This window comes from Mus caroli, chromosome 6 (assembly GCF_900094665.2).
Source record: "Mus caroli chromosome 6, CAROLI_EIJ_v1.1, whole genome shotgun sequence".
In the NCBI taxonomy this organism is placed as follows: Eukaryota; Metazoa; Chordata; class Mammalia; order Rodentia; family Muridae; genus Mus; species Mus caroli.
The window spans coordinates 146,128,912-146,152,368 of NC_034575.1; the positions used below are offsets into that span (position 1 = coordinate 146,128,912).

At 42.5% G+C, this 23,457-nt stretch overlaps 1 protein-coding gene across 5 annotated transcripts in view; it reads right to left on the minus strand.

Moving 5' to 3' along the window:
* The window catches only part of Tmtc1 (transmembrane O-mannosyltransferase targeting cadherins 1), a 319,404-nt gene that overhangs the window by 180,933 nt on the left and 115,014 nt on the right, over window positions 1-23,457 (minus strand). For 4 of the 5 annotated variants that reach the window (XM_029478419.1, XM_029478417.1, XM_029478418.1 and 1 more), the window contains 2 exons: window positions 12,879-13,056; window positions 2,745-2,818 (listed from right to left, as the gene is read on the minus strand). In XM_029478419.1, coding sequence (XP_029334279.1) covers window positions 2,745-2,818; window positions 12,879-13,056 — 252 coding nt within the window. Of the gene's footprint in view, window positions 1-2,744; window positions 2,819-12,878; window positions 13,057-17,993; window positions 18,092-23,457 lie in introns of those variants that run through there. The other variant, XM_029478420.1, reaches the window with a different exon arrangement.

Consider the following 23,457-nt stretch of genomic DNA (forward strand, 5'->3'; position numbering starts at 1 on the left):
AATAAATAAATATTAAAAAAAAAAAGATGGAAGATGGCTAGAGATATGGCTCAGTCCTGCTGTTCAGCTGGAGGATGTGAACCCACATCAGAAAGCTCAGAACCCTCTGTAACTGCAGCCCCAGGAGATCCTGTGCCTTCTCCAAACTTCCTTGAGAACGCACACAAATGTGTGCACAGAAACTCAGAGACATACACATTTTTAAATAAATCTCTTAAAATATTGTTTAAATGGAAAAGAATCCAAAAATATCAACTCAAAACTTAAATTACAGTATGCAAATTATGATACAATATGGTTCAAAATGAATGAACACTAAAACAATCATTTAAAACAGTTACATAAGGATAGATTTAGTAGATAGGAGGATGTTCAAGTGAATATGTCTAAGAAAATAACACACATTACTAACATATATGGATGGAGTGGGAAGCCGGATTTCTTGGTACAACCCATAGATGTACAGTTAGAAAACAGGATACTATACCACAGAAATGAGAGAACAGCATGGTAGCAAGGACCAGGTAAGTGACAGATGTCAAGTGTTCATCACCAGGATTAGATCAAAGGGTTTTTACTCCCTTCTATGCACAAAACAGGAGAGAGAAATGTAAATAGCATTCTCTCTATGATGGGACAATAGGTTTTGAAACACTTTTCTTTTCTTATGGCTAATCTGTTTATTTTAATTTATTTTCAACATACATGTATTGGGCAACCTTTTAATTAATTATTAGTGTGTGTGTGTGTGTGTGTGTGTGTGTGTGTGTGAGTGAGAGTGTGGGGGGGGAGGAATGTATGTAGCTTTTGCACGCATGTGAATGCAGTTTCCTATAGAGGCCACAGGAGGCCATGAGATCCCCTGAAGCAGGAAGTTGAGATATGGGTTCTGGGAACCAAATGAGGTCCTCTGCTAGAGAAGTATATGTTCTTAGCTACTAAACCATCTTTCAAGCCTGAAAATCTTTATTTTTTTAATCACAGTTTCCTACAGAAATTTCAAGATGTTTTCAGTGTTATTTCCCAAATAATAAAATGAAACTACTCCAAGAAAACATCACTATTTATTCACATAAACTCACAGCCACTAAGCTCTCTCTCCCTTGAAGTGAGGGACAATATTCTTTCTGTATTGTGACAGCTCCTCCTGTGTATTGCATCTCTGAACAATTAGAATTACTTGCTAACTTGGTGGTAGAATACACATCTTTCCATGGGCAGGGTGCACACGACCAACCTGTGATGACCTGGCTCACAGTTACACAGATGGGAGCACATTCAGATACAACCAAACAGAAAATTTTAAATTAATCAGTAGGTTAATTCTAGTTCTAAACGAAAACATTAAATCTGAGCACATGTTTGGAGACTTCACAACAATATGTGTACAATTATGAATGCAGTGTGCAGTTCAGGCTTGGGCCTGAAGATGAACACTGTGCTAATCTGGCTCCACCCTTTACTGCAATGCCTCCTAGGCTCCATGCATCTCACTCCACATGCAAGGCCTCCACTGGACTGCACCAGGGTCCTCAGCCTTTGCAACACTGGCATTTCCCTTCCAGATGGCTCTATTTTGTAGGGCCTGGCCTGTGTACTGCAGGGTATCGTGCAGGGGCATGTTTCCTCTCTATCTACTAGATACTAGTGGAAAATGGAGGAACTGAGGAAGTGGCACTGAGAGTGTGTCCTGGGAGGCCATCTCAAGCTCTGGATCTGAAATCGCTCCCTTTCTCTCTGTCTGCCACGAGGTTGCAGTATTCCCTGTCGCATGTTCTTGTGCTCTGTCTGGATGCATGGGGCCAACCAACCATGGCTAAAACTTTGCACCAAAACAAAGAATTACTCCCTTAGGCCATTCTCTCAGATATCTGGGCCATAGTATGCCAAAGTATGGCTATACTAGAGGAAGAGGGAAAGTTGTTACTAATTAAGTACCAAAGGTTTAGAACAGTGTTCTTAAGTAAGTGGGTTTTGTAAGTTACGGGTCAGTGAATTGATCTAAAGGCCAAGTTTACAGATTCTCAGCCAGGATATCTCCATGACCTGCCTTCTTTAGGGAGATGCTCTGAGTCCTCTGACCAAACTCACATTTTACTAATTCATTCTTCTCTCCGTGGACATGTCACAGGTCTGTTGAAATGCCTTCACTTTGGGGATAAAGATGAAATGTAGTAGAGGTTTCCTGTGTTTTGACAAAAGGATTCTAAAGTGCAAAACGACAGTTAAGAAGCAATACCTCCTAATCACCCTTGTTATGTAACTGTGAGTGGCTATTGTAAAACTAATAGAAAAAAGTAAGCAGAAAAGATTCCCAGCAAGGGGATGGTAGTCTTTCAAAGCTGATGTCAGGGTTAGGGAGATGCTCAGGAGGTAACATACCCGCTACACCAACCCCTTGCACCCATTAAAAAAGAAAAAGATGAACATCATGTCTGTAATCCTGGAACTGGGCAAGCAGAGATACATGCACAGAGATACATGCATGCGCGCACATGCGCACGCGCGCGCGCGCGCGCACACACACACACACACACACACACACACACACACACACGATATTAAATGCTTCAGAATGGGGCTGGAAGATAACAATTCAACTCTGGGTAAAAAGATGGTTTTTTTATCCCTGATACCCACTGAGCATGTAACAGTCTAGAGCTTCTCTCTGGTCAAGCAGGGGGTCAGTGTACATGTGGCAGTATGTGACCAAATCACAGAGGGGTTTACTTAGCCCCACTCACCTTTGGTAGGAAAGAAAGGCCAGCAGGAACAGGAGGCATGCTAGTACGTCAGCTCTGCCCACAATGCCAGCCACCTAGAAAGTACAACACAATGAAAACTGTAAATCTTGGAAAATTATTGTCACAGTATCTTGTGGAAGTTCGTTTGATTTTAGGAACGGCATAGCAGAAAGCATATGGGTGGCAATCTATAGAGCAAACACCTCTCATTATTACATATGTTCCACATTTCTAGAAAGAGAAGAGGAGGAATGAGGGGCAGAATTTTCATACTTAACCTTATTTCTAATTTCTCTTCTGGAGGATCAATTCTCAGCATTAAAGTTTGTTCAGTTATTGAATTATTAAGACATACACTAAGGGTTGTGGGCATAGCTCAGGGGTAGAGTGCTTGGCTAGACTGTACAACGGCCTGGGTTTGAGTCTCAATAAACTCTACCATGAAACAGAGTGTTAGACACTGTGATCACCTTTGGGTAAAGGGGTAGTGATGCATCACAGAGCATTTGACGAGTGGAGGGAAAACAAAAATCAGAGAAATCAATACAATGAGGGGATTTCTGATTTAGAGAAAGAGAGAGAGAGAGAGAGAGAGAGAGAGAGAGAGAGAGAGAGAACATAGATATGTATGTGTGTGCACAGATGTATATGTGTATGCACAGATGTGTGTGTGTGTGTGTGTGTGTGTGTGTGTGTGTGTGTGTGGTCTCACAGGTCTGCCAATGCCCCATGGTCCACTGACCCACCTCAGACAAACACTGGATCCCTGGAAAAGGGTCTGACTCTAAGGCTAAGGCTGAGGTTTGGGGAGACTCAAGAGCAGGAGGGTCACCTTCTCATGTCAGAGCACAAATCACTCAACAACAACAACAAAATAGGTAATCAAAAGGAAAAAAAATCTAAAGGAGCTCTCAGTGAACAAACTTCAGAAAATGTGACTAAAATAAACAAGGAACATAATACATTACAAACCATTAAAAACACAGAAAACCACAATGTACATGGAGACACATGGGTGGCAAAGGTTCCAAGTGCACAAACACAAACAGCAAACTAATGAGTGAGTAAGGGAGACTCTGCTCTGCCTGTTGGTGTGTGTGGCTAGAGCAGTGGACACACCATCTGCTTCCAGAAAAGTAAAGGTCATACAGAGCAAGGATCCAGAAATATCAGTCAGGCTGGGAATGCGACTCCTCAGTAAAGCACTTGGCCAGCAAGGCCAAGGCCCTGGGTTCAATCCTCAGAACTACTAAATGAATAATAAGCAGAGAAAAACAGATGGTAAATCTAGGACATGTAGGTTATTTGAGATGCAATGCATCCTCATGACTTCAAACCATTTCCTCACCAACTTAACTTTCAGAAAAATAAAAAGAGTGAAGACACTACAGAGGTGTGTTAAGACAGCATATCATGTCTACCAGGATCTCTCCTCACAGAGATGCCATGCAGGCCTGACTCTAGCCTAGTGTAACCTGATCACATGTGTGAGAAAAATCAGACAAATCCAAGGTGAGACACAATCCATAAGAATGAGGATAAAAATATGTTACTAAACATAAATACATAATTTAAATTATAGCATATCGGTGTACGTTTAGACCTTATTATATCTGTGATACATCTTATTTTTATTTATTTTGATTTCTAATTATGTTGTTGCTTGTAATTTATAATATAAAATCATAATTTTATAGGTCTACTATGTATATATAGATGTATGGGCATGATATATTGACATTAAATTTCATACATTTAAATTATATTTTATTTATTTAAATATAATATATATTACTTTTATTTTCAAGGCATAAATTTTGAGGTACTTTGCCTCCAAGAAATATTTGTGTTATATATCATATAGTGTATATTCATATAACATTTATAAGTTGCATTCAAATATATTCAAAACTTTATATATTTTTAATATAAACTCCAAATCATATTGAAATGTATACATCATATGACAGTAAGACAGTGTTCAGGACTAAAAGAGACAAAACCCGAACCATGAATAATGCTCTCTGGGTTGGGAAATACACAACTGAATTATTGATGTTTAAAGGAACATGAATTATGCAACCCTCTCTAACTGCTTTAGAAAACAAACAATATTTTTATATAGAGGAGGACGAGAGGAATGACAAAACAAAATCAGCAAAAGTTAAAATCAACGAAGCCTTGATAAAGAACAGAGCCAGGGTGAGCCGTAGGCTCCAAGTTAGCTTCACAAGTGCTGTTTATGAATCTGCATTCCGGGACATATGGCGAGGTGAGGGGTGATTTTCAAACACTAATGTTACCTTGCTCCATAAGATATGCATGTATTTCTCTTTGTTTTTGCTTGTTTGTTTTTTTAAATCTAAGATCTAAAATTGTATAGGTGAAACAGAATCATAGTTTTAAAAATATCTGTGTTCTAGTTTGCTTTCCATTGCTATGATCAAAAGTGCCACAACCAAAAGAAACCTGAGGGGGAAAGGGTTCATTTTACCTCACAGCAGCATTCAAGGCATCAACCTGCAGGCAGGAACTGAAATAGAAGCCATGGAAAACACAGCTCTCCAAGACGTGTTCAGCCTACTTTGTTATACCACCCAGGTCCAAGGGTGACACCTTACCCAGTGTGCTGGGCCCTTCCACATCAATTGTCTGCCCATGGCTTGCCTTAGGACCAGATGACACTGGCTTGTCATCTTCCCAGATGACACTGGCTTGACCCCTTCCTGGATGACTCTAGCTTGTGTGTAACTGACAAAATTAACCAACAAAACTTCCAAGGAAGAGATGGGCCAGGAGCTGTTTATGTGGGACATGAGTAAGGCTGATCACTCACACACGAAAACATTGTCACCCACATCAGAGAAGACCCAAGGATCCATGGGTTCAGGGAGTGTGAACCATCAACAAACCATGTTATAAACATACTCTACAGAGCTGGTGGTGTCAGCATGGAAGAGAGCACCTGACTTCTGAAATCCAGCTGAGTCCCTAGTTAGCTCATGTGTTAACACCTGACTGCAGTTGCCAATGAGGTGATGTGAAGGTGCTGCATCAAATGGGTTTTGGAGAAGGGTAGAACTCTTAACTCCAGCATAGCATTTTCTGTATGGCTAATAGAAACTATCTTTTCATTTGAAAAGTTACCTGCATGGTATGTTTATTTAGCTTTATTGGCTAGCTTAGTATATTTATCAGTTATACAAAATCTATGTATACATATGGAGTCATAGCTGGTTACATTCTGGGGAAACTTCAAGTCCATCCTATACCTTGCGATGCCTGGACACAGACCAAGAACCTCAAGGGCAGCACAGAGCTAAAAGCTGTGATCTGACATGGCTACTTGGACCGCATGCAGTGTTCACTAATTGGCTCATCTATAAGGAACTTGAGAGCTATGTTAGAGAAGCTATGTTGGAAACAAAATAAGAAGGGGGGGGGAGGTTCCTGGGGAATAACGGAAGGAAAAAGATGCCCACACCCTGCCAGAGTTTCCCTATTCTCTGGTCAGTCAGGCGTGGGAGGGCCGCTATCTACCCTATCCACTCATCCCTGGGTGGGCATTCCTCTATCCCACTCTTTAGGGGGTGGTCAAGGGGCAGCCCTGCCTGGGAACACCCCCCCCCCCAGAGCTACTTTGCTAAAGCCACCAGGGTTGTAGGAGAGAGGGAAGAGGGGAGAAGTTCCCAACACTGACCAGAGTGCGCAGCAGAACTTGAAGGAGCAGAGCAGAGACTCTATGGTTTTAGAGCTTTATTATAGAAATGCTGGGGAAAGAAAGATGGTAGAAAGGAGGAAGAGAGAGAAAGAAGAGAGAGGAAAGAAGAAGACAAAGACAAAGAAGAGGAGAGAGAAGTGAGAGAGACAGGTGAGAGGACAAAGGAATAAGAGAGCGAGGTACGGGCTGAGCACCCCTTTTTATGGTCTTCACTGTTGCTAGGTAACTGGGGAGGAGTTTAGCCTGAAGGTCAGAAGCTTGGGCCATTGCTTATGCAACTACTGACCATGCTTCTCTTGTGGAGGCTGTGGGAGATGGTACCTTAGGCAGGAGCCGGAGTTCCAGGAGCATGAGGGAATGCCTACCGTGTCATGTAGGTGAATCATGACCATTGGGGTTCAGACCTCAGCTTGACTGGAGACCAGCCTGCAGTTCTCCACAAAGCTACATGACTCCAGGTAGGCAGGCAGTGACAGTGTACACTGAGGTATAAGGTCCCAACTGAGTGATGATCGCACAAGTCACATGTGAGGCTCAGATGGGTTTAGTGGCCACTGCTGTCCTAGAGCATTTAAGTGAGCATGAATTCAAGAAGGTTAAGAAGAGAGCCCACCTAACCTGTCATGAAGTCATGGGGCAAAATTGGAGGGATAGATGCTCATCCCAGAATGAATGATGTGGCCAACAGCAAAGCTTATAGCAAGGTTGAGTATAGCAGTCACAAGTTAGGCAGGTCTAACCAGTGTCTCTAAAGTGTCTTGAAACCCTGTTTCTCACTCTAAACCAATCTGGAAAGATCAAGACTACGACAGCTGAATGCACAAATGCATAACGAATATACCAGCTGGGTGGGCTGACTCATGCCTATCATCCCAGCACTGGAAGGCTGAGGAGGAAGGTAATGAGTTCAAAACTAGCCTGAGCTAGAGAGTAAGAACTTACCTCAACAATAGCCTCATAATGTAGAGTCCCATTAGCAGAAATTAATAGAGGATGTGACAGTGTCAGCGCTGATATTAACAGGCCCCTCTCCAGGCCAAACCACAAAGCACACAGTACATGCCTACTCTGTACCTCCCGTTGAGCTGAGGTCTTTGGGCAAAGTGTTTGACATCTAAAATAAAGTGACCATCCCTATCAACTGCTTGACTACAGCTACCGTTTCCTGTGGCTCTGTTAGTCAATGTCATCATGTTCGTTCACTGTGGTCTTGTTCCAGTGAGCAAGAACTAGAAGGTACTATGCCAACTGGAAAGCAATTGCCTGCCTCAAGGACTTTAACATCTGCTGGGGTCAGAAGAGGGTATTAAATAGGATACAGGGAGCCACTGTTGCCAGAAAAGAGAAAAGCTTCGTTCTGGCCACTGGGTCTAGGAAGTATCACAGAAGGGCTGGCTCCGAATCTGACAGCTAAAGAAGAGGCAAGGAAGATTTCAGGAGCTTGAGACTGGGGGCCATGAAGCAGGACCGGGAAAGGCACTAACGTGCATTCCTCTTGGAGGGTAGGAGGGCATGCAGTGGTTCTGGAAGGGGGATAACATAGGGACAGGGCATGTGCGGTCAACAGCTAGAATGCCGAATGATACCAGGCAGCAGAGGTGGGTTGCTGCAGCAATGGCAGCTGAACCCACCGGTGTCCTGACATAAAAAGCAACTGGGCAGCTCATGGTGAGTAGAACTGTATGCACCTTTCTCAGCCAAAAGCTGTAGGCCTTCATCACCAGGGCATATTACATCAAAGCACTGTTAAAATGCTGGAAAGTGCTATGACTAAGTGAATATGACTGAATAGAATTTAAAACAGGTGAGTCTCTGTTTCTCTGTCTCTCTCTGTATCTCTCTTTCTATCTCTCTCTGTCTCTTTCTATGCATCTCTCTCTTGCTCCCTCTTTCTCTAGATTTTAGAATATCTTCATGTGTAGGCAATGAGATGACTTGGGGATAGGATCCAGGACTGAATACAAACTCCATCTCTATTTCCATATACTTTATATACAAAGTCTGAGGGTGACCTTATACAGCACTTTTAGTATCTCCACATTTCAACTGTGACCTGTCACATTCTAGCAGGTGAGGAATTTCCTGGCTGTGACATCATGACAATATTTAAAGTGTCAGGCTTTGGAGAATCTGGAATTTGAGATTTTCAGGTTATGGGTGTCTGAGCTGTAATGGATATGTGGACCTGTCAGCCAGGATAACAAAACCACACACAGAAAATGCCCATTAGAACTTCATTAGCCTTTAGGTTACATTGTGTTATTTTAGGAAGGTTATTGACAGGGTTTGTATAAGTAGACTCTGTATAGAGTTACGAATATTTATTTTATCTGCAAGAATGAGCTCCATTAGCCTCAGATGTGGCCAGGAACGTGAATGGAACATGTGGGAACAGCCAGGAGCCAGACCGGCTGATTAGATCAGAGCCAATTTTCTCCTGAGCCCTCCTGTTCTGATTCTAGACATGTTGGCTTTAATCTTCCCACTCTGTGTGCCGGCTTCCTCTGCTCTCGCTTTCAGTCCAGCAAACCAGAGATAGCTATGTTGACCAGATGTAAATGTTCATAGGAGAATCACAATGATTTTCCCGATTTTGCTGTTTTTCCATGATTCAGAATTCAGAAAAGCAAAAATTTTCAAAGAAATACAACATTGGGAAACCTGCCCAAGAACCTCCAGGGCTTAAATGAGGTAGTCTGGCCCCCTTCATTCCCTGCCCTGCAGAACACAATCCTGCTGTCACCATATGCATGCTTTCAAATGCTTGCTAAAAATATGACTAACTAAGGTGTCTGTGTGCTTACATTTGAATTAACTGTTCTCTTCTCTGGGTCTTACTTTTGCATCTATTTTCGTGTCTAGTCTTGGGTTTTCTGTGAATATAAGCTATGGAAGGAATCCCTATGATCTCCCGGCACCTACAAGCCTGGACTCATCATCTATTTGCTAACTGCCTCACTTACAAAGTAAACCACATTGACATGCTGACACACAATCACGTCAGTGCATCTAAACCAAATTCCATCCAAATTTAAAGTCTCCATCTTCCTGGAATAGCATAGCATATGGTCCATGCGTAGTCTTGTTTAATGAAGATGAGAGATTTCCCAAGGCCCCCCATGTCTTACTGTGCATGTTTGATAATTTATCACTGTCTGTGAAGTGCATCACTTCTTCTGTCTCTCTCTCCTCCTCCCTAGAAACCCGAACTTCAATCTATAATTAAATAGCAGACTCCATTTTGCTCCATAGCGTAAATGATATGTTGGGTCAGCTTTCTTTGCCTGTGGTCCACAGCTCCTTCATCTTGCAAATTCAAGTGACTACCCAATATCCTTCTCCCAGCTCTTCAACACCTGTGCCTCTTTAATTGTGTTACTATGGATTTTTGTATTAGCACAAAACCCCTGGAAAACCCATTTTAAAGGTTATTTTACTAATAGGATTTGTCTCTTTCTTTCTTTCTTTCTTTCTTTCTTTCTTTCTTTCTTTCTTTCTTTCTTTCGAGACTCTAACCTAACCTCGATCAGCTCCTGATTACACTGCCCAAGGTTGCCTTGTGTATGCACTCTCTCCTTAGCCGATGAATTAAAACTCTAACTGCACATTCAATTGATCTTTCCTGTAATAACTGTCCCCAAGTACAGTACAGCCCATTCAACTATAGTTTACAAATGTGTCAAAAATGTTAACATTATCCTAGCCTTCTATATGACCAACACTTTGGCCATTTTCCTTCATAGTATGCACACAAAGAGCATTAGAAAGTTAGGCATTTCTCATTTACTTAAGTTCATACATAAAACTCATCAGAACACATTTAAATACTATCAGAATCTACCCTTTCATACACCATAAATTCTGGCATTTTAAAATTTGGCTGTATTGTACCCAAGGGAGCCTGAACAGCCCCTGCTGCCCCACCTTCTGCCTACATACAAGGGGGCGTTTTAAATTATTTTCTTAAGTTTATTGAGACAGCATTTTATGTATCCCAGACTGGCCTGGAACTCTGCAATATGTGGCCCAGGATGACCTTGAACTCTTGATCTTCCTGCCTCTACTTCACAATGTCTGAGACCATTGACCATCACACCTGCTAGAAAGAGTTATTTTTTTCCATGGAAACCTGTCCAGTCTTCTCTTCCTGTGAAGTTATATACTTCAGTGTTACTCACCCTCAGCATTTTCTCTTGATGCATTGCATTGCTATGTTTAAATGTATTTTATTTATCATATTACCTCTTTATAATGAAAATACATTTGGATTATTTTGGTGTGTATGTGTGTATATGTGTTTGTGTTTGTGTGTGTGTGTGTGTGCGTGTGTGTGTATGTTGCAAAACATGGATCTCGGGACCTCATACACTGTGATCAATTATCCTACCACAGGGCTATATGTATTGTCCTTAATTGTTTTTTAAACTTACTGGGATAACTGTAAATCTCTACATATTATATTTCAGTTATGTATTAGTATTCTCTTTATAATTCACATCATGATGAAAGCAGAAAGAAGCTAAGCCCTGAACATGAAGGTGTACATGCTAGTAAGTGTGGCTGGTTTTGGCATCTGTGATTGGTCTACCTTTTCTCAGAAGAGTAAGAGAGTGTGCCACACAATTCTAAGTCTGGCTTCCTCCTTTCAGACAATTCCCCCGGATGAGAATGGAAGGATGTGTGTTATAGGCATAGCTAAATGTTTTGAACTCCAAAGTCAGGGGCAATTACCACATAGGGATCTACTGTCTCACATAGTGTTTTATGGTCTGTAATCTAACAAATCATCGAGGTTTGACTTTGATTCAGACAGAAGCAATGAATGTAGGAACATCAGTCCCTACAGCAGTTGCCCACCAGTCTCTCCTCTCACTGTTACCACTTTACAGAAGTACATAAACAGCTTCACCAAGCTGCATCGGAGGACTGTTACTTATGCTTCAAACTCTTCCACTTATAGGAACTTTGCCCAGTCTAACATACTCAGAAAGAGTAAGGAAAACTACCTTAATGATGTAATTGTTTATAAAGTGATTTTTATTTGTCACTTCCCCCCACATACAATGTATATGTACATTAGATACACATCAATACTAATATGCATACACACATACACACACACACACATATATATATATATGTATATATATATTTACATACCTGTACATATCCTATAGATGATTTACACATATACACACACAAACATATGAACACACACACACACACACACACACACCAAACCTCAGGCTTAGAGATTTAGAATTCTGTTCATGGAAAATATCCATCATATACCAAATTGGCAAGACTAATCCTTACTCTGATATCAATTGATAAAATCAGACTTCTCATGCCAGTTCAAATAAACATTCTATGGTTCTCCACGGCCACTATTTCACTTCTGACTCAGAATTTCAACACAGAGTACCACCCAGTACTTCTAACACTGGGTCATATTCTTCATCAAGAAAAGGAAAACAAGCAGAGGTGGCTAGGAAGCCCTTCTCTATGATAATAATGATGCCTTAATTGACAGAGGCCTCAAAACACCAACACATCAACTGTCCTTTACAGGGGTCTCAGAAGTAATGCACTGCTAGAACACAGTCAGAACACAATGTGTGAGCATTCCTTATCCAAATGAGAAAAGGGCAAATTTGAGCAGGCTCCAGAAGAGATCCAACATGGTATCTTCACTAAAAGTATTCCCTTGGGCAGATCTTCAAGGAAGTGTCCAGGTGCCCACAGAGGCTTTACAAACCATTCTTTGAAAACCATGGTGCCTATCACCCACTAGAAGGCTTCATTCTCTGAAAACCTTGGTACCAATGCCCCCATCAGAAAGCTCTTACCTGCCTACAGCAACACATACAAAAGAAATCAGCTACTTTTAATAAGATGTGGCATAGTGGCTTTTTGACACTATCTTGTGTGATGCATGATGGACCAAAACCTTTGAAAAAGGGCCACAGATCTAAACTAGCAATACCTTTTGAACAAAGTCTTTCCAACAAAAAACAACTAGACTTCTTATCGAGTTAAGTCACCAAGTCCATTTATGTAACTTAGGAGAACCATCAGTCTAGTTTTCTAGACCCTTCTCCCAGCACAAGCAGTATCATACCGTAAACACAGGCATGAAGCAGATCAGAGATGACAACACCATAGTAGGCACCCCTGCTATCTAAAAGCACACAGGATTTAATTTTTTTGCAAATATAAAATCAGGAGTGTTCTCTAGCCCCTGTGCTATTACATCCTGGGCAGAGCCAATGTGAACACTCAAAGAATACCATTGTCAAGTAGCGGGGTACAGGGTAAACCTACACATGGTGTGGACTTAATGACTGATATATGCAGATAGATGTTATTTTGGCTGTTAGTGGACATTATTTCAAGGCATCTTTTATACTCACCGCCTCAGTGTGGACTGGGTGTACCGCAAAGAGCAAAGCTGTGACAAACGCCAGTCCACGATTCTTGAAGACTGTTTTATCACAGGTATACATCAGCACAAGGGTCACCAGGCAGTGCAGAATGACATTGACCGCGTGGAAGTAGAAAGGGTTCATGCCAGTCAAAAATATATTTAGCCTGTTAAAAAGTAAAAATTAAAGATAGAGAGGTCTATACAAGCCATAATCATAGCATACACACACGGGATCCACCCATCATTTAAGAAGATTCACTATTTAATAATAGCTTCCGGTGAGTTTCAACATTTCATGCTGTGGATCTCCAGCTTTTTCCTATCTCAGAACTGACTCACCTACAGAAATCAATAGAGACAGTTATGGTGCTATTCGGGGAGCCTGACCCTCTTAAAAGGCAAATAGACAGACAGACATTGCTCCATGGTTCACAAAAGACCCCCTTCCTGTCATTCTTGCTTTAACTTGTAACCCAGGGGAGGGTCCCAAGTGCTGTTATCAGAGCCATGGCCACTGGAGATGAACAGAAACCAGGAGACTGCAACTGTGCCTTTACCAGGACAAGCCAGGCATGAACCAGAACGTGTGCTCTCAGCCATAGTTCCACCAGGAGCCATGTCTCCAGATTCTACATCTGGAAGCTGCATCTATTGCCTCCCCATGCAGGACTCGTTAGCAAGGCTGCAGCTGAGACAACACGGAGAGCAAACTCACCATGAGGTTTTAGTATTTATAGTGTTTTTGTTAATGCTTTTTTTATTTTGTGTGTGTATGTCTGGAGGTAGAGGATGAAGTAGGGTCACAAATGGATGCCACTGTATGCATGTGGAGGTGAGAGCATAACTTGTGGGAGCTGGTTCTCTATTTCTACCATGTGCGTCTCAAAGATCAAACTCAGGTCATCAGGCTTGGCAGCAAGCCTTTATCCACTGAGCTATCTAGATGACCAGGGCTTGTTTTTATAATACAAACCCCCACCCATCTAAGAATCTGATCATTAACACTATGGTAAGCCAACTAAAAGAGAACTATAATCAGAAAGGAAATCGGGTGCTCAACATCATAAAAATAATAAATAATAAATATTAATTAAAACCTTCATAACACCAAAATACAGAACAGATACATCTAAAGGTCACCATTAATAACAGGATATAATGTCCCCAACTAAGTCTGTAGCATGCTATGGTTGTGGTGACACCTAACCCTAAAATTACTTTTGTTGCTACTTCATAACTGTAATTTTGCTACTGTTATGAGTTGTAATGCAAATATCTGTGTTTTCCCATGGCCTTAGGTGAGCCCTGTGACAGGGTCCTATAGGTTGAGAATTGCTGCTGTAGAGAAGATTCCCAAACAAAACCTCTTGCTGGGTATTCTGGCACACACCTGTAATCCCAACACTAGGGTGGCTGTGGAAATAAAGTGTTATAAATTTGAGACCAATGTGGGTTACACAGTAAAGCCCCTTCTCAAAAATGTTGTCAAAAAACAAACGTTACTCTTATCTAGAATGTCCTTGGGGCAGTGTGTACACAGTAGTTGATGGCCCATAGCTACCTGGCTTTCAGTCCATCACACCACAACAACAATCCTAGGTGTTTATTCCAGAGCTATCAACCTGCCTTTCTTACAAAACTGTCTTTGCCAAAACATTCAACCAAGAATGCATGAGTCACCCTTAGAGATGACATATATGGGTTCTAAATAGGTAGTGTGACGTGTGCACAGCTTGGGCCTTCAAAGCTCTCACCACCTCAGGCTTCATTTGGGCACATGGATCTAAGCACCACAGTTATGGTTGTGGCAGTGTGAGAACTATCATCCCCATAGGCCTCATCTATTTGAGCACGTGGTCCACAGTTGGTGGCACCATTTGAAGAGGTTACGGCTAGGAAGTGCAGCCTTGGTGGAGGAAGTGCTTCGCTTGAAGAAGGTTTGAGGGTTTATAACCTCCCTTTACTTCCTGTTCTCCTCCTTTACCTCCTGTATGTAAATGAAAATGTGACCAGCCAGCTTCCAGTTCCATCATCTTGCTGCACAATGCTTTCCCCGCCACTGTAGACTGTAAATCCCTCTGGAATTTAAGCCAAAATAAACTTTCTCTTGGGCTTTCCCAGATCAAACAGGCTAGCAAGACTAGCCATAGTGATGAGCTCCGAGTATGGGTAGCAGAGGAATCCGTGAATATGTGCTATTGACACGGGCACTGCCACGCCAAGGACTCTCAATGTCTCAGCCCCATGGGGATGGCACCTACAGAGACTTGCTATGAGCTAACCCTTCTCCCTCATTGGACCTAATAAGCATGCTGAGGTTTGGGTGGCCAGGGGTTATTGGTGCCCTCCATTCTAGTGAAGACAGCACTATCTGATCCCAGCTTTCTTGTATCCACACCCATGTGCCTGTCCCTTCTTTATTCCCTCAGTGCTTGTAGTCAGGGTTATAGGACTGAAGCAGTAGGAATCATGTTATATAGGTTTTATTGAGACAGGGCTCAGTCAATAATGTAGAAGAATGACTAAGGATGATTCCTTGCATCTCACACACACACACACACACTCCCACACACACATGAAAGTGTGTACTTCTTGGCTGAAAAATCCTAATTCTAGAAAACTTCCATCAGAAAATAAATATTTTTACACACATACAAGCATGCCCACATGTATCTCACAGTGTTATTTGTAAAATAGCAAGATCTAAAGGGGATAAAAAGAGAGAGACACGTAAGTTCGAGACAAAATGCTAACATTTCCAAACATAGCCTATCTGTGAGAATAGAGAACAGAATCTCTAGTTCTAGAAGCTAATATGGGTGCACAGAGAAAAAGGGGTTTACGTTTCATAATTTAATAGAAGAGGGGCTATGATCGATGCTCTACATCTATGTTTTAACAGAGACATTTATCAAAATATCTTGAAGTCTGCCTGCATACATGACAGCCCAGGATGGATTTGCAACCTACACAGAGTGGGGACTAATACATCAATGTCCTTCTGGACTGAGACTTCCAGTGCCTGTCAGAGTGTTAGTTCTACTTGCCTAATGTCATTACCAACAGCTCAAATGAAACTACAGAATCCACATTTACAAAGATTACAAAAATGTCTGCTGAGAGGAGAAAAGTACACTGGGAGACTGACTGAGATCCAAAGTGGCCACAAGTGTTCCTGTCAACGCTATGCTGAATGCTAAAAACAACAAAATACTCACATCCAGATTAGGACGATTATACACACACTGTGGCCCAGAGGGGGTTGTTAACCTCAACTGAAAAAAGTTAATGCTCTTCAGCCACAAAAGCAGGACAAATCACCAACAGAGAGACAAGGAGCCACAGAACTCCAGTTTATCATATCAGTGTATTCAACAAGATTTGCTAGATGTTAACCACACGAGGAAGTGCCCAGAGATATGAACAAAAGACATAGTGTCTCCTCTTGAAGGATTCCCAGAGCAGTGAGAGTAAGAAAGGAACATTCCCAGATGGAGCAGCAGAGCTCCAGCAATGGAAGAACCTGCCCGGTCAGAGCTTTCAATAAGGGAAACGCTCTCCAAGTGGAGAAGAGAGGCAAGATCCATGGTACTCATTGAGAGGCGCCAGGGCTAAGAGAGCATCTTAGACACTGGGGTCACTTGCACAAGGGAGCTCTAGGATTGGGGGAGTGGGATCCTCTGAAATGGGGTCTCAGAAAGATGGGGTCTGGGGACATGGGGGACAGAAGTGATCAGAGAGGAGGGATATGATATTTGTGGAGCTTACAGCTTTGCTCTCCAGTGTCTGGAGCAAGCCTCACTCATGGATGTCACAAAGTAAATTCTGAAGTAGATGGTGGATGGACAGACAGATGAATATTGAAGCACTGAGACAACACACTTACTCTAAGTCTATCTGAGGGGAAAGCAAGGTCTAACTACACCAGAAACAGACTCTCCCATGTTTCTCCTAAATAGTTTCATTTCACCTTTATACCTTTTAATATACTGTTTTAAGATACTGTTTTAATCTGTCAAAAGAACTTTAGAGCAGATGTCTGCATGTAAATACTTTTAATTTATCTCAAAATATTAGAAGACCTGAGAACTTCAGGCTGGTTGAGCTACAGGGGAACATTTGGATACCTGTTTCATTAGGACAAATTTCACAATTAGCCAGTCTCCACCAGTCCTAATGAAAGCCACTCACTTATCATGGCACAGGATTTTTCTTGTAGTAAAGAAGACGGTAGATTGTTTCTTGGGTCTCTATTTAGAATCACAAATAGGAAATGAAAATATAGGCAGAATGACTATTGCTTAAAAACAAAATGTATTCCTAGAGAAGAAGGTATTACTGTTTTCCTACGAATAAATGTAAAGTACTATGTGCCAAAGAAACATGAGCTCAGTCCCTCGGTTATACAGTCAGCTGACACCTCCAGCAGCTGAGGTTTCAACCTGTAGAGGAACACCAAGAAGGTGTCAGCTCAAGTAGCATTGAAGTGTGATGATCTGTCTGGATCACCAACTCCATGGGATGTAGTGTCACTTAGGGGACAGAACTAGGGGCCTGTCTATGTCAGCTTCTGGAAAGGGTTGAGCAGAGACACCCAGGCTCAAAGTGGGTGTCACTTGTCCAAAAGAGTGCAGAAGATGCAGAGATCCAAGGAGAATGAAGCATGGCCTGCCAGCCACTGCTTCTCCCTGAGTGTGTCTTTGGTTGACATCCTAGCTTCTTTGGCCTTCCAGTGAGAATATGGGGACCTTCCAGACCTCACCACAGGATGGGGACTGTCCTGGCATCTAGCTTTGTGAACCAAAAAGCTACAGACTTCTCAGCTTCTCCAGCATGTAGGTAGCCATTGTCACCCAGCCTCTACCAGGTAACACAACCTTGTCTCTTTTATACTATGTATACATTCTATGGGTTCAATACATACATGGGTTCAATAGAGCTTCAATACATCTGTGAGATACAAGTTTCTGGGAGACCCAAACTGCCCACAAGAGTCTGATGACAGTCCCTTGACACTATCTAGCCAGAGCAGTATCTCAGCCCTCCAGGTCACCCCGAGAGTACCTCCATGATAGTGCTCAACCACGTTTCTAAAACTTACTAATAATTGTCTTCAGGACTTATGAGCAGTTTTTCAGAGATTTAAGAAGCTAATTTCTCTCCATCGCTGAAATCCACTGCATTCAGCACACAATAGATTCTAAAAGAAGTCTGTTGAATAAACAAATGAATTTAAATTACACTGAAGGCAGGAAAAGCCCATCTTTCCCTTTCAGCTCTAAGAATGTCTCATTTTATTTGGCTTAGGCTTTATTTCTCATTTAGAACTAGGACAGGCAGTAGGATTTTTTTTTTCTCAAATAACCTTAACAGGCATCTCTGACTGAAATCCCCCTTCCTCTTCTGAACCTCAATATCTCCCTGTGAAGCTGATCAGGAGAGCAGTGTGTGAACTCAAAGCAATCAGACTGGGTGTTCTCCAGGACAGCTATATCAGGTCCCAGGAGAAGTCAGGTCAAATAATCTGACATCAAAGGAGAGCAAAGGCAGAAAGGAGGCCAGCTCTCCACCTCCTCTCTCTCATAGCCAGGAGCTTTGGGTAAACTCTCACTCTCTTTCCGCATACTTTAGAGAATATAGTCTGGTTGAAGTGAAGAAGAAAGGCAAGACTTAATCAGGATGCATCCTAGAAAGAGAGACTTGTGCTGGAAGACATACAGAGTCCACCTCAGAGCCCCTGAACGTCAGTCTGAATGTTCCAAATCCACTAGTGAGCCAGGTCTGGAAACTGGGTCGAAGGGGAGACTTTTCACAGTGGTAGCTCTAGTCTATTCCTGTGCCCTCCCCCCACCACCTCACTCATACACACACATACTCAAACACACACATAATTACACACATACTCACATACATTCATACACTCATACACACTCTCACACACATTCACACTCATGCACACTCTCTCTCACTTACACACACATACATACTCCCACACACTCTCTCTCACACTAATACACACACACTCACAGACATACACACACTCTCATACACACATTCACACTCTCTCACACACATACAATCACACACACATACACACATTTACACACACACACACATATACTCTCATATACATAAACACATGCACACAAACACACATATTCTCACACACATACATACTCACATACATTCTCTCACATACATGCACACACACATTCACATGCTCTCACACACATACAGAGTCCCCCCCCACACACACTCACACACACACATACACTCTCTCTCTCTCTCTCACACACACACACACACACACACACACACACACACACACCTGGGATTTCCCTGGTACATAGGATCACCCTCTGTACCTCACTCAGCTCCCTTGGCATGAGTGCCTGCCCACACCTGTAACCCTGGTGTAGACCACGTCCTCTGACATCAGATTTGTTTCTGCTGCCTGTTTGGCATTCAAACTTCTGTAACCAAGGGTCCCTTCACTAACATCTGAAAGCTCCTCTCCATGGTAGCTCTTTCATAGTCAGCTTGCAGAAAGGAACCGGCTCATAGCTTCTTCCACTCTGTATTGTCCCATGAATGGCATCACTCTAGTGACTCCGTGAAAGAAAAGCTACATGACTCTTTCCTCTCAGGAGAACTGTAGTGGAGCAGAGACTAGGTGCACAGACAGCTGGAAATGCCTCCGATATGAGCTACACTGTACCAAGGACAAAGTGATATTCGTATCTTCCTAGACATAGGCCTCATGGGGTACCCATGGACACCAAACTTCTTAAAGCGACCTTCAGCTATGACTCCCTGCTCCCAACCCATCTTAAGGTAGTTGAAAGCATATCTGGGGTGAAGTCTGAGATCTGGACCCAGGCAGGGGATTAGCAGAGCTATGAGACATGGGTCTCAAAGTTCAATGGAATGCACACAGGGCCAGCAAGCTCAGCAGAAAAGTCAGTGTGCTCAGTGGTAAGCATTCTTTTAAAAACAAAACAAACAAACAAACAAACAAAAAGAAATAACTCATCCAGGAAAGGAGGGGGGAGATGTAAGTATAGCCCCTTTATCATTTCTTTTGTGCATGTGCACATGTATACAGAGATATGTGTGCATGTGCATTTGAAGAAGAACCTCGGCTGTCATTTCCCAGGTGCTATCCACCTTGATTTTGAGACAGATCAACAAATGGACTAAGCTTGCCAGCCAGCAAGCCTCGGATTTGCCTGTCTCTGCCTCCCTAGTATTGGGTTAATAAGCATAGTATTGCTACTAAGCCTGGCCTTTAAAAAAAAAATGGGTTCTGGATGATTGAACTCAGGCCCTCATGCCTGCAAGGCAGCATTCTACTGTGCCACTCCCCAACTCTTGTCATTTCTGATATTTTTTCTGGGTGTTCAGAACTCAGCATGACCCACTGAACACACCTATCTATGTCTGGTGCTCCCACCTCAAGCTGTACTATGGCTCTCAAATGCTTGAGAATGGTTTCCATGGTCATCTTATATCAATCATTCAATCAATAGATAACATCTGGTTCAGCTTATTTTCCCTGTAAGGCAAATCCCATAGGCCATCAATCATGCTGTATCTCTTCCGCATTACCTCTAGTTCTAGAGACAAATCAACAAATCACTACTTCATCTGAAGAAACAAACTATGCAACTGAACAGAGCTCGGTCCTCTCATCTTCACTATGAGAAAGCTGCTCTCCGGGAAAGATGCCAACCACCATTACTGTCTCCTTGGCACTCCAAGTAATGACAGACTAAAGAGAAGGACATGAGAGAGAGGGAAACAGTGTGTATGTGTGTGTGAGGGGTTGGGGGTGGGGAGACTGGTGACCACACAGGAAAGAGAACATGTTCAAGAAACATGTTAAGAGAAACTCAGCAAGTAACTAGAACTTAATGCCACATATCTTCGTTACAGTTGTAACTGAGCTGTTAATTTTGCCACATATCTTAGTAACAACTGTAACTGAGCTGTTAATTTTGCATTTACTTTCTTTGGAAACCATGTGTTTTCTAGCACACCTGGATACACTGCAATTCTAACAAGGCCTATCCACAGTTAACAAATAACCTAAATTAGGCAGAGTCCTGCTGGGACTCCTGACTCAAATATCTGAGTTGGAGGCTTTATCCCCAAAGCACCTGGGCTTTGACCAGCTGACTATAAAATGGAGGCTTCCTCCAACTCTCTCTGGTCCACCAATACTCTAGAATACCTTGCATTTAAGGATTATTGAGGAAATTGCTAAACTATAGGAGTTTGATTAAAAAAACAAAAAACAAACAAACAAACAAAAAAAAACAACTCAGGGCCAAGGGGAGCTAGCTTTGCCTGGCAGGAGGCCTGGAGAGTCCTAGACACACTCTTGCCAGGCCTCAAGAATGCACCTGGCTCAGGGCACTAGAGTGGCAGAATCTACCAGGGAAGTGTGAGCAAACTCAGGGCTCAGGGTTTTACTAGGACTTCATTATTTGGTCCATTTGATTGACACTCCCTTTCTTCAAATGAGAGGCAGAGCTGATAGTACACAGCTCAAAGCCCAACCTCCTAATCATTACATTTTTAGCACGACCAGCTCCATCTGCAGCATTGAGTTACCTGCTCCTCAGGTGTGGCAAACCCATTAGTCCCTGTGAATATGAAATTCCTCACATTGAGAAATTCCAAGAAAGGTTTTTCTGAAGTAACCCAAGCCAAAAACCAGACCAAATCTAGATGGCTGCATTAGAGCAAAGGAAGTCATAGCCTGGGGTAAAGTAAAGGAAGATGTAGCCCAGGCTAGTACATTTGACAAGACTTTGAGGTCCCAGTGTTTCATATGGTGACTTTGTAGAAAGCAGGACATTGGCATGGATGGGTGTTAGATCTTAGGTGCATGGCTACAGTGAGGAAGTATAGCATCCACAAGATGGAAGTGCTCGAGTAGAATCTCAGAAATTGATGCCTGTCATAAAACTGCAGAGAACTAAATATACACCAAGATAAATAAAATATGCATTCAAAAGCTGATGAAATTTAGGGGATGGGGTATCTCATAGAAATGTTAATTTCCTAGCACCCAGGACCACTTAGCCCAGAGATGGAAACACCCACGAATGGGCTCCATATTCCCACATCAATCACTGATTAAGAAAATGCCTTTCGCCGGGCGTGGTGGTGCACGCCTTTAATCCCAGCACTCGGGAGGCAGAGGCAGGCAGATTTCTGAGTTCGAGGCCAGCCTGGTCTACAAAGTGAGCTCCAGGACAGCCAGAGCTATAAAGAGAAACCCTGTCTCGAAAAACCAAAAAAAAAAAAAAAAAAGAATGCCTTTCAGGCTTGCCTACCTGCTTGTGGACGTTGTACATCGTGGTGCGGAGCCTAGTGCGCACCACGATGTACAACGTCCACAAGCAGTGTCAAAGAATGTGGCTGGTTTTTGCCCTCCTCCAAAAGTCTGCCTGAGGCTAAAGTGAAGAGTTTTTGGATTACTTTGCCAGAAGAAATCTCAGTCTAGTATTGAGTCTGTCATGTAGTTGATAGTATTCACTCTTACAAAGATCTATAAAGAAAAAGATCAAGCTGACCACACACCCAAAGAAAGAAAGAAAAAAAAAAAAAAAAAAAAAAAAAAAAAAAACCAAAAACAAACAAAAACAAAAAAAAACAAGAAAAAAGGGGAGATTTCTCTGTGTCTCTATTTGCTTTCTATTGCTGTGATAAACACAACACACACGTGCACACACACAATATCTATCTACTTAGGGAGAAAAAGGTTTATTTACCTTACACGTCTACACCATAGTCCCATCGTTTAGGGAAGTCAAGGCAGGAACCAACATGGAGGAACATGCTTACTGGTTTGCTCAGTCCAGGAATGACACCACATCAATCATTAATCAGGAAATGCCCACACAGGCTTACCTACCAGCCAATCTCATGGGAGTATCGTTTTCTCAACTGAGTTTCCCTCTTCCTAGATGAACCTAGCTTGTGACAAGTTGAAAAAGAAAGAAAGGAAGAAAGAGAGAAAGAGAAAAAGAAAGAAAGAAACCAAACAACCAAAAAAAACCAAACCAACAAAACCCCAAAACCAAAGAGCAACAGTCTTAGACAGTTGCACCAGAAACAGGTTGCATATCCTTCCTTTCCCCCATTCTGCCAGCCCTGTTCATTCCCCACCCCCATCACTATCCCCAACCCCTCACCCTCCGGAGGGTGGGGCAGGTGGGGGCAGGGGCGATGAAGTCAAGCTAGTGATAAAAGGTGGAGGTGGATAGCCCCTCCTCCTCTGGCTTGGCAGAGTTCCTATTAGGAACTATTAAAAACACTTGGACAGCCAGCACCTTACACTTATTATGCCCGTCCTCCAGCAGCAGGCATTCAACCCTGGTGCTTTAAATGGAAACTGTTCTCAGGCCAGGGACCAGGGCAGGCTCCAGGGCTGTAAAAAGTCCGCATATGGAGTGCAGTGAGCTTATACACCCTCAAATTAATCAACAGCCTCACCCAGTCCATGAAAATGCCTATCGTCCATCCAGTGTAAAAAGAAGCGTTCCTAGTTTTAT